This window comes from Hemitrygon akajei, chromosome 2 (genome assembly GCF_048418815.1).
Source record: "Hemitrygon akajei chromosome 2, sHemAka1.3, whole genome shotgun sequence".
NCBI classification, from domain to species: domain Eukaryota; kingdom Metazoa; phylum Chordata; class Chondrichthyes; order Myliobatiformes; family Dasyatidae; genus Hemitrygon; species Hemitrygon akajei.
In genome coordinates this window covers 30640415-30652497 of record NC_133125.1, presented here as the reverse complement: position 1 = coordinate 30652497, position 12083 = coordinate 30640415, and the positions used below count along the sequence as shown (strand labels likewise).

Here is a 12083-nt window from a genome sequence, read left to right as displayed (position 1 = left end):
CTCCCTTCCTATCTTTAATTTTGACAACTAAAGTTCTGCTTTACAGAATACAAAATTAAATGACATCTATCAATGGATACTAACTTTAATCCAAACAATGATATCAACTTTCATTTAAAATATCATGATGTTCAATTCAATAAATTTGATTCTGATTATTGGAATAATCACACAGATCCAGTTAAAACAAAATTATATGCTTGATCTGTGTGAGTAAAAATCATTGCAAGTTTAACGCTGTCCAGACTAGACAGATGTTGTAACTTTAATTGTCGGTAAATGCTACAGCAAGGCCTAATCTGAGATTCAGGTATTCATTATGACAGCTTTTAACATGGATAATCATTTTGAATTTTCAAAGGGTTCCACAGATCAAGGTGAAGAACAATGGCCTCAAAAAGTTAATAAGAACTCTATTTAGTAATTGACCCAAACCGCATTCTTGGATTTCTAATTGTGTCATGTGTATGGAAAGAGTCAGGTAGGGAGAGGGTAATGGTGTTGGGAGACCACTGGTTATGGTTAGTTCAAGCTCTTTGTATGTCATTATATCATTTGGATATACACATTTGGAATGAATTTCGGTAGAGGTGCAATAGCCAGTCTAGGAATGCAATCGTACTGCGCCCAAAGAACCACACAAGCATGCAGGGAAGAGAGGGAAACATGCAGAAGAAACAGAAAATACCTGTACAGAACCACCATGTCGGTCAGCTGCCAGGTGAGCTCTCAAGTGATGGGGGTTGGCCTGCTGAGTGTCCCATGCACCCCTGTGCTCTGCTGACTGCCATTTTTTTTTTATTTTATAAAGCATGCATGGAAAAGGAAGAAAAGAAAACCCAACAACTTATTAAAACCACATGCTGTGGGAAGATTCAAACAAACTTAAAAGCACCTCAAAAACTGCACAAAAACCCACAAACTAGAAAACAGACAAAATGATTATATGAATTGCATAAAACCAACATTCATGCATAGAGAACTGACAGTATATATGTTTTTGCTGTAATATTCAATTCTGATTTTAATCAGATCAATTCTGATCAAGTTCTGATTTTAATGCTCACTGAATTACTGCTCAGAGCTGCAAACTCTTCAAGACTGAGACAAAGCAGATGAAGACTAGAGGTTATTTGGTTACGATAGTTTCCCATTCCCTCTTATATCGTAAACTCCAAGACCATGAAATATTTCATTTTCAATATCAGGACAATTTAAACACCACCACGTGATTCAATAACACATATTCAATCTCTGAGATACTAGAGAAACAAAATTAATATCTTGCTATCTCATTCAGCAATTGACATCTAAACAAAAGGTCAGGTAATTTACTTGTTCTTGCGAAAGAACCTCAAATAGAATTCAGTGGAAGCTTATCAATGTGGTTGATTTGCCTCAATCCCCTTCCTCCATAGCACTACAAGTGACAAAAGTAACTACTTGATATGTTAGCAGGAAATTCCATCTGTTTATTTCTGCACTACTGCAATTGAAAGCACCTTTTATCAAAGTGAAATGCAACAATATTCCTTGGATCCATTCACATCCTGATGGCAATATGATTGGACAATTCCGGGCATGACTTGCACTTTCCATGTCATACATGCATCAAATATCAGTTCTCATAAAATTAGTATCATCTGAAAGACTGATCTACCACGACCAGAATGCTTGTGATTGTTTGCTAGGTCCAACTGGATTCTAAAGGTGCATCTCTGGACTGAGATCATTGCTCTCAGATATCTCCACTTACTTGCCCCTTGAAAAGGACATTCTTGACTATTAGGCCACTGTCTCCACACCATCGCTAACCTCATCAGTTCTGGAGTGCCCCAATCCATTGTCATCAAACTCTTAATTCCTTAGCCTTGCATTGCTTCTTTCCACCTTCTACCCAAAACCCACAAACTTGACTGTCTGGGTGGGCACATTGTCTTTGCCTGCTCCTAGCCCACTGAACCCATGCCTGCATAGCTCGATTCCATTCTATCCTCCTGGTTCAGTCCCTTCCCACCTACATCAGTGATACTTCACATGCTCTTGATCTCAACAACCTTCAACTCCCTGGCCCTGACCACCTCAACTTCATCGTGGATGTCCAGAACCTATATACTTCTATCCACCATTAAGAAGGTCTTAAAACTCTCCACTTCTTTCTCAACAAATAGTCCAAAAAGTTCCCCTTCATCACCATCTTCCACCACCTGGTAGATCAGGTCCTCACCCTCAACAATTTCCCCTTCGGTTCCCTCACATTCTCCAAGCTCAAGGGGGCCTGCATGGGCACCAGATACACCTGCCATTTTGGTGGGTACGTGAAACAGTCCATTTTCAAAGCCTTTCCTGGTAATGCTTCCTAATTCCTCCTTCCTTACACTGATAATTGTATTGGTGCTGCTTCATGCACCCATGCTGTGTTCATCAATTTCATCAACTTTGCCACCAACTTCCACCCTGCCCTTAAATTAACTTGATCCACTTCTGATCTCTCTCTCCCCTTTTCCAATATGCCACCACCTCTGGAAACAAACTGTCTGTCGACATCTTTTACAAACTTACCAATTCCCGTGCCTAACTACCTGGTCTTCTGTAAAAATGCTATTCCGTTTTCTCGGTCCCTTCATCTTCACCACATCTGTTCCCAGGAAGAGGTTTCCTTTCCAGGACTTCAGAGGTGATATCCTTCTTCAGAGAACAGGGCGTCCCTTCCACCATTGATGCTGTCTTCACCCGCATCTCCTCCATTTCCCAGACATCACATTCACCACTCTTTTTCTGCTGCCTTAATGGGGATGGAGTCCCTCTTGTCCACACCTTCCATCCCATGAGCTTCAGCATCCAAACTTATCATTCTCCGTAACTTCCACTATCTTCCAACAGGATCCTTGCACCAAACATATCTTGACCTTCCTCCACACTCTGCTTTCCATAGGGACTGCTCCCTCTGTGATTCCCTTGTCTATTTGTCCCACTCCAGTAATCTCCCTCCTGGCACATATCTCTGCAAGTGACAGAAATGCTACAAGCTGCCCATTCACCTCCTTCCTCATCTCCATTTAAGGCTCTAAACAGTAGACCTGCAAATCTTTTCAGATTACCTATTATATCCGGTGCTCCCGACATGGCCTCCTCTACATTGGTGAGATCCAACATAAATTGTCGAGCACCTCCACTTCATCCACCAAAAGTGGAATTCTCAGGGTTGCCAACCATTTTAATTCCTGTCTCCACTTCCGTTCCGACATATCACGGCAAAAGAGGAGGCCATGGACCAATGAGAGTACTCTCAAGGTGGAGGAGCAACATCTCATATTCCATCTGGGTAGCCTCCAATGATGGCATGGACTTTGATTTCTCCTTCTGTCTTTTCCCTTCTTTTCCCCTCCTCCTTCCCTCTTCTTCTATTCCCCACTTTGACTTCTTACCTCTTCTCCTCACTGCCCATCACCTCCCCCGATGCCCCTCCTCCTCCTCTTCCTTTCATGGTCCATTCTCCTCTCCCATCAGATTCCTTCTTCTCTAACCCTTTACCTTCCCCACCCACCTGGGTTCAACTATCACATTCTAGCTTGTCCTCCCTCTCTCCACCCCCCAACCTTTTTATTCTAGCATCTTGCCCCTTCCTCTTCAGTCCCGATGAAGGGTCTCGGCCCAAACCATTGACTGTTTATTGATTTCCATAGATGCAGCTTAACCTGCTGAGTTCCTCCAGCACTGTGTGACTTCCAGAATCTGCAGAATCTCTTGTGTTAATCATCCTCCGGTGTCTCTTTATTCATCTTCTTTTACCAAGAACCAAGAAGTAACAGCTCTTCTCATGTTTCTTGCAAAATATGGTCCCGTTGACCACAATGGGAGCAAGTTTTAGGAACAGAACAGAAACCGCAGTTCCTCTTCTACTGCACACTTGCTGATGGAGTTTATTTCAAGGACAGAGAATGAATAACAAATGTGGAATTTAAAACTACAGCTACTAACTGAGCTCTGTAAATATGGAAACTTTTATTGCAACATAGGAGGCACCTGCGACAGTCATTGAGAAACCAAGTATTTAGACTGGTGCCTTGATGTTGTGCACACGTAAATAAGGAGTAGCTGGGAACTAAATCTTGCCACACAGAATTGGAACAGTAAAAGACCAAAATCCAAGTATCTTTTGCCGAATTTATCAAGTGCAAGAAAGAAGGATGCGCTGAGACAGTCAAGGTAGTTAAGTGCCCAGCAAAGTCATTACAAGTTTCAGTGTCAAATTGACTGAAGCAGACAACAGAGAGAAAAAGGCAATGGCTATGAGGCACTCATCTAAACGTCCTTCTAAAGAGATTTGTTTTTATATATCACTATATTGAAAGACTTTTGAAAACCAGATGAACACAGCTTTTCCGTATTATTCCTATGAGATTACCTCCAGAAAGAGGGATTTATTTTATCTATATTAGACTGGATTTTATTTCTGATTAAATCACACGACATGATCTTGGACCTGCTGCAGTTAAAATAAGAAAACAAACAAAGAGTTATGTTTGCAGTTTTGAGCATTATTTTAAGAAAGTACAGATATGATTTAATGCCAGGGAGATAACAGCAAACTGCAAATAACAAACTCTGAGAAGAGAAAGAATGGATTTTGAATTCACCAGATTTTTATTCTTTGTACAAGAAATGACTGAACAAAAAGTAATTGGAATGTTATAGTTTCAATGCAATCATATTAGGAACTGATCAGCATCTGTGTCAAAAAGTACAATATGCACTGACAGTGGGAAAAGCAAAGGATTCAATAAAAACTAGCATGAGAAAAGGCTGAATTGTTTGCTTCACACTTTTTTCTGCAGCGTGACATCCATTCAATTGGCATCAAGAGCACGCAAGAGTACACAACAGCAAAACATTGGACAGACGTGACCAGAAATGTTCCACAAAACATCAATGCTGCAAAAAAAAAACACGGGGGTGGGGCCACAAATGCTGGTGCCAACTCTGGTAATGCCGCAACTGGACAGCAAATAGAGAAAACCTTAGTGACTCAATGTGTAAGTGAAACATGATGAAAGAAATATGAGTGTCAGCAGCCAAGTGGGTCAGAAATGAGGCATTTCTGGAAAGGCATCCAAAACAGATGCTGAACTACTTTAGCAAGGATGTGTGTTAATGGCTCTTGAACAACAGATGTTCCAAAGTGATGAATGGATGTGTGGTTCAGACAGTACAAATACCACCATTAACTGTAACAATCAGGACAGAAGATAGGCCTTTATTGGTTACATTCCGATAATGCTTGACACCACTGCTGAATTAATATGAAAGGCTCAAGGGAAAATGGATGTTGACTGACAAAGATTCCAAGCAAAAATAATGAATGCAAATTCAAAGCCTCTTTATCCTTAGGAGCGGAGAAGCAAAAACTTTCAAATAGAACTGTATAGCGGCAAATTAACATCAAGCAGTAAGCATGGGCAACATGGCAGAGCTTTACAGTAGATGTGGCCCGGATTCAATCCTCGCCACTGCCTGTAAGGAGTTGTGTAGTTCCCCACGTGACCACGTGGGTTTTGTCTGGGTGTTCCGGTTTCCTCTCACAGACCAAAGATGTACCGGATGGTAGGTTAATTAGTCATCGTAAATTGTCCTGTGATTTGACTAGGATTAAATTGGGGATTGCTGGGCTGCGTGGCTTAAAGGACCCAAAGGGCTTATTCTGCACTGTATCGCAATCAATCAATAAACAGAGTGTTTTGTAATGTACAAGTACATAGTTGTAAGAAAACGTTTTGTGAACCGTTTGTAATTATCTGGTTTTCTACAGAGTTCATAAAATGCGGTCTAAACTTCATCTAAGTCACAATGATAGACAAACATAATCTGCCTAAACTAGTAACACACAAACAATTGTACTTCTTCTCATCAATACTCAGTACACCATTTAAAAAAAAAATCATAGTCTAGATTCAAAAAAGTATGTGAACCTCTGGGGGTAATACCTTCTGCAAAAGCTGTTTGTAGTCAGGTGTTCCAATCAATAACAAGATTGGAAGTGTGGGTTGTATAAGTACCCTACCCTATAAAAAAGACACACAAGGTCAAGGTTACTAACAGAGCCAGCTCTTCTCAAGAAATACCTGTTTATGTGCACCATGCCTTGATCAAAACAACTTTCAGAGGACCTTAGAAGAAGAGTTGTAGAGATGCATGAAACTGGAAAAGTCATTTCTACTAAAGACCTAAGTGTTCATCAGTCCACAGGAAGAGAAATTGTTGACAAGATCACAATATGAAATGCTAAAGGACGTGGAAAAGAACCCAAGGGTAACAGCAAAGGACTTGCAAAAATCTCTAGATCTTGCTGAAGTGTCTGTTCATGTGTCCACTACAAGAAAAACACTGAACAAGAATGGTGTTCATGGAAGGACAACACAGCAGAATCCACTGCTCTCCAAAACAACATAGCTGCATGTCTCAAATTTGCAAAAGACCACCTAGATGTTCCACAATTACCAATACCAAAACCTCATCCCAAATGTGAAGCATAGAGGAAGAAGCATCATGGTTTGGGACTGCTTTGCTGCCTCAGGACCTGGACAGCTTGCAATTGTTGAGGGAACAATGAATTCAAAATTGTAACAAGACATTCTACAGGAGAATGTCAGTGTAGCAGTCCATCACCTGAAGCTTAATAGAAGTTGGATGATGCAACAAGACAATAATCTGAAACACAAGAGTAAATCAACAACAGAATGCTTCAAAGTTTAAAAAAAAATTGTTTTGGAATGGCTAAGTCAGAGGCATGACCTTAAGAGGGCTGTAAATGCAAGGTATCCCAGAAATATTGATGAACTGAAACAGTTTTGTATGGAGGAATTGTCTAAAATTCCTCCTCGCCATTATGCCAGTCTGATCAGCAGCTACAGGAAATATTTGGTGGAGGTCATTGCTGCTAAATGAGGTTCTACCAGTTATTAAATACAAGTTTGCATTTTTTTCAGCTGGACTGTGAATGATTAAACAATGTATTCAATAAAGATATGAAAAGTACAATTGTGTGTTATTAGTTTAGGCAGATTGTATTTGTTTATTATTGTGACTTAGATGAAGATCAGAGCACATTTTATGAGTAACTAATACAGAAATCCAGGTAATTGCAACGGGTTCACACACTTTTTCTTGCAACTGTAACTCCTTAAAATTTTTTTCAACTTTAACTGAATTCTATAATTGGCATTGATTGCAGCTCTCTTTAACCTGCTAACTAAATTGGAGGCAAAATTAAATATTTTTCACAGAATCATAAGCTTAATTGCATAGTCAATGCATGGTCTTTGTGCATGTCAATTCAAATAACCATATAACAATTACAGCACGGAAACAGGCCATCTCGGCCCTTCTAGTCCGTGCCGATGCTTACACTCACCTAGTCCCACTGGCCCGCACTCAGCCCATAACCCTCCATTCTTTTCCTGTCTATATACCTATCCAATTTTACTTTAAATGACAATACCAAACCTGCCTCTACCACTTCTACTGGAAGCTCATTCCTCATTCTGAGTAAAGAAATTCCCCCTCGAGTTACCCTTAAACTTTTGTCCCCCAAGTCTCAACTCATGTCCTTTTGTTTGAATCTCCCCTACTCTCAATGGAAAAAGCCTATCCACGTCAACTCGATCTATCCCCCTCATTATTCTAAATACCTCTATCAAGTCCCCCCTCAACCTTCTACGCTCCAAAGAATAAAGACCTAACCTGTTCAGACTTTCTCTGTAACTTAGGTGCTGAAACCCAGGTAACATTCCAGTAAATCTTCTCTGTACTCTCTCTGTTTTGCTGATATCTTTCCTATAATTCAGTGACCAGAACTGTACACAATACTCCAAATTCAGCCTTACCAATGCCTTGTACAATTTTAACATTACATCCCAACTCCTATACTCAATGCTCTGATTTATAAAGGCCAGCATACCAAAAGCTTTCTTCACCACCCTATCCACATGAGGTTCCACCTTCAGGGAACTATGCACCATTATTCCTAGATCACTCTGTTCTACTGCATTCTTCAATGCCCTACCATTTACCATGGATGTCCTATTTGGATTATTCCTACCAAAATGTAGCACCTCACACTTATCAGCACTGAACTCCATCTGCCATCATTTAGCCCACTCTTCTAACTGGCCTAAATCTCTCTGCAAGCTTTGAAAACCTACTTCATTATCCACAACGCCACCTACCTTAGTATCATCTGCATACTTACTAATCCAATTTACCACCCCATTATCGAGATCATTAATGTATATGACAAACAACATTGGACCTAATAACAGATCCCTGAGGCACACCACCAGTCACCGGCCTCCAACCTGACAAACAGTTATCCACCACTACTCTCTGGCATCTCCCATCCAGCCACTGTTGAATCCATTTTACTACTTCAATATTAATACCTAACGATTGAACCTTCCTAACTAACCTTCCGTGCTGAACCTTGTCAAAGGCCTTACTGAAGTCCATATAGACAACATCCACTGCTTTACCCTCGTCAACTTTCCTCGTAACCTCTTCAAAAAATTCAGTAAGATTTGTCAAACATGGCCTTCCACTCACAAATCCATGTTGACTGTTCCTAATCAGACCCCGTCTATCCAGATAATTATATATACCATCTCTAAGAATACTTTCCATTAATTTACCCACCACTGACGTCAAACTGACAGGCCTATAATTGCTAGGTTTACTCTTAGAACCCTTTTTAAACAATGGAACCACATGAGCAATACATAGCAATTCATAATGTTCAGTTATTGTAAATTTCTACAAGTTTACAATAATGCTGCAAATTGTTAAGTATTCAGGACTCAAAATTCTACAGTCCCTCTGAAAAATAAAATCTAGCATGTTCTTTTCAAACAAAATGTTGCAAAAGCATTGTTTCTGCTCTAGTAAACTGGAAAATATAAAACTGCTGTGTTGCACTATTTTTATTGATCAGAATCTCAATATTACAGAAGTGGGAATCATCTTTTCACTAAATTTTCCTTGAAGTGGCATTTCTTCTTTTCACAAGTCCATATCCCTCCAAACCTTTAACACACATGGTCCTTTCCAAATGTCTTATGAACATTTTAATTATACCTACCTCTGCCATTTCTTCCTGCAACTTGCTCCACATCGCCACCACTCTCAGATCCCCTTGATATCTTCCCTCTTACCTTAAATCTATGTCCTGTGAAGTACCCCATCTATGCCCCCACGTGATAAAGTCACCCTCATCTTCCTTTATTTCAGGGGAAACAATCAGGCCAATCCAATCTTTCCTTGTAACCCAAGCCCTCCAGTCCTGGCAGCATTTCTGTGAATCTTTTCTGCACCCTCTCTAGCCTAATGACAACCATCCAAAAATGCGACAAGCAGAACTGCACACAATACTCTAAGTGCAACTTAACCAATACCTCTACAACTCTAACATGATGTCACAAGTCCTGTCCTAAATGCCTCAGCCAATGAATGCAATCATACCACATATCATCGCCATCGCTCTGTCTACCAGTGTCACCACTGCCAAGGGAATGATGTATTTCACCCCAAGGTGTTGTTGCTGAACAAGATTTCCCAGAGCTCTGCCATTCACTGTCCATGTCCTGCCTGGCCTCATTTAACTTCCCAAAATGCACCTGATTGACAAACAACTAATAATTTTGGTTAGTCAAAGTTTCTGACATGGCATTCAATTTCCTTGAAACATGTCCTAACTAAATTTCTCCCCTCTACTCTTTCGGCAATACTTTCAAGTTTGTGCTACCAACAGAAATAGTTTTTCCCTTTTAAGTCCTTATGGCAGGGGGGTGGGGGGGGGGAAGAAAAACTCTAATTTTGATTACACTAAATATTAGTACTTCCCCTTTCTAAAAAAATGCATGTGAGTTAGTCTTGCACCTCATGGCCCTACTTAAGGAAATGTATGTTTGGATTAGCATCAGCATTCACACTTCCTACTCAGGACATATAGATATTGAATCCGATTTCGAATAATCGCAGGAATGGAAACTGTAATGCAGTTCCTAATCAGCCTACTGATTGGAGTTTCTGGTGCCTCAATTTCCACATCTGAGAAAGTTACCGGCCCTTCTTAGAACAGCGAGTAAATTGGCTCTCAACTGGAAAAGGGTTAAGCAAAAATCAGCTTCAGTTCAGTCTGGAAAATTACTCCAAAGTTAAAATCTTTGAGGAAGACCCCTGAACTCCCCTATGCCAGAAAGTAAGCAACTCTAGAATCAAAGCATTTTTACACAGATGTATTGAAAGATTTATATACCCAATCTGACTTGTCTAAATAATATTAAAATTGTATTCACAATAAATCTTAAAATATGCCAATATTAATACAATGAATTCCAGTTAATTGGGCCATTGGTTAATCGGGACAGCTCTTAAGTAATGAAATCTAATTGAGAAAGTGTCCTGATTCCCTTCATTTATTTTGGGCATTTTGTTGCTTAGTTGCGTTAGGGGACTGTTGCCGAACTGTTTCTAATTAATGTCAGTCGCGTGCACTCGTGTGGCCATTAAGACACTACATTATGCTTAAAGCGAACAGTTTTCAAATAATGCAGGTTGCGTTTGTTTATGTTTAAAAAGCAGTGATATTTGTCACTGATAGTCGTCAATAAGTAAGCAACAGACAATTCAGAATTGTTTTTCTCATTGTGGTTTCAAGTACTCAGACTAGGAGATGCTGGGAGTGAAAACAAAACAGTTTCACTACTTCAGCAAATCAGGACCTACAAAGAATTTGAAAGTATGGACAATCATCTTCAATGTTACAATGAAAACAAATATTTGGAGCATTGAATCAAAAGCATTGTTTGAAGGCAGACCATTATATGTACCAAGTGTCTGTGCTGATTTTGTTCATTTACAGTTACACAAAACAAGGCAGCATACACTGAATGAATTCCTATTGATAACTATTAGGAATTCATAGTTTCATAGTACTGTAGTAGTATTGGCAGTGTCCTAGTTTGTTCTATGTTTCATTTAAACACAATTTATTACCCAGTTAAATGGTAATTTGTCTTTTGTATAGCTTTTTAACTATTTCCATGAATCTTTGGCTAATCGGGACAGTCGCTTAATTAGGCCAATATATGCTGGTCCCAATGGGTCCAAATTAACTGGAATCCACCGCATTATAATCTCTCACTTTGAATACCAGCCATACACAAGAATGGAAAACAAGAATTTGAAAATCTTGGGTGATATCAGTGACTATCTTCTCAATTAAAATAAGACATCTTTACTTACTGTTTTCTATCTTTGAACCAACTGAGTAAGATTTTTATGGCATGTTTTATCAAATATCTCTTTAAAATCCAAATAAACTTTTTTTTTTATTTTCTTAAATGTCTATTAAACATTGCAGAACTGACTTGCCTTTTAAAACCAGAATTACATGTTCCATTTTCATTGATTTATTATTGCGCTCAGGTTTTTACTTTTAAAGGAAATGTGACATTAATTCAGATGACATTCATTCTAAAACTTGACAGGTAATCATAAAAGTTATAGCCAAGGTTCCATGATTGCTGCTTTGCTTACTACAGTACTATGCTATAAAGATTAGGAAAATGCTGGTAATGACATTTATTAGAAGTAGCCATGATGTCCAACAAATAGTGTTCATTTTCATGCAAAATGAATGAATGATACCTTTACACTAAACTGAAAGATAACTGAAGTCTCTATTACAGGATTGCAATCAATTTCTAATTGATCTTTCAAGCATTTTTGGGCAGAATAAATGACGTACACAGTAATAAATGAGCTGGCATTTTCATTCTATACGGCAACTGGCACTGCTTACTGGATAGTGCTTGTTTAGAGTAATGACAGCATCTGCTTGTACAAGCAGAGCTATTTCATTGCTGAACATAATTTATTGTCAAAAGAATTTGCAGACATTTTATGACAATGCCCTGTTCTTTAATTTGAACAAACATAGGAACTAAAGCGAAAATCTTGAAAAGTTAGATATTCAGTTCTGTTATTGTAATTATTTTGGTGTCACATTTCAAGTTTTCCCCTTTATAGCT

General features: G+C 39.2%; 1 protein-coding gene across 4 annotated transcripts in view; it reads right to left on the bottom strand.

Annotated features, from left to right (window-relative positions):
- LOC140740356 (casein kinase I) overlaps positions 1-12083 on the bottom strand; it is a 233163-nt gene that overhangs the window by 21020 nt on the left and 200060 nt on the right. For 2 of the 4 annotated variants that reach the window (XM_073069505.1, XM_073069513.1), the window contains exon 11: positions 689-784. The exons of the other annotated variants lie outside the window; for them this stretch is intronic. In XM_073069505.1, coding sequence (XP_072925606.1) covers positions 689-784 — 96 coding nt within the window. The remainder of the gene's footprint in view (positions 1-688; positions 785-12083) is intronic. 4 annotated transcript variants of the gene reach the window in all.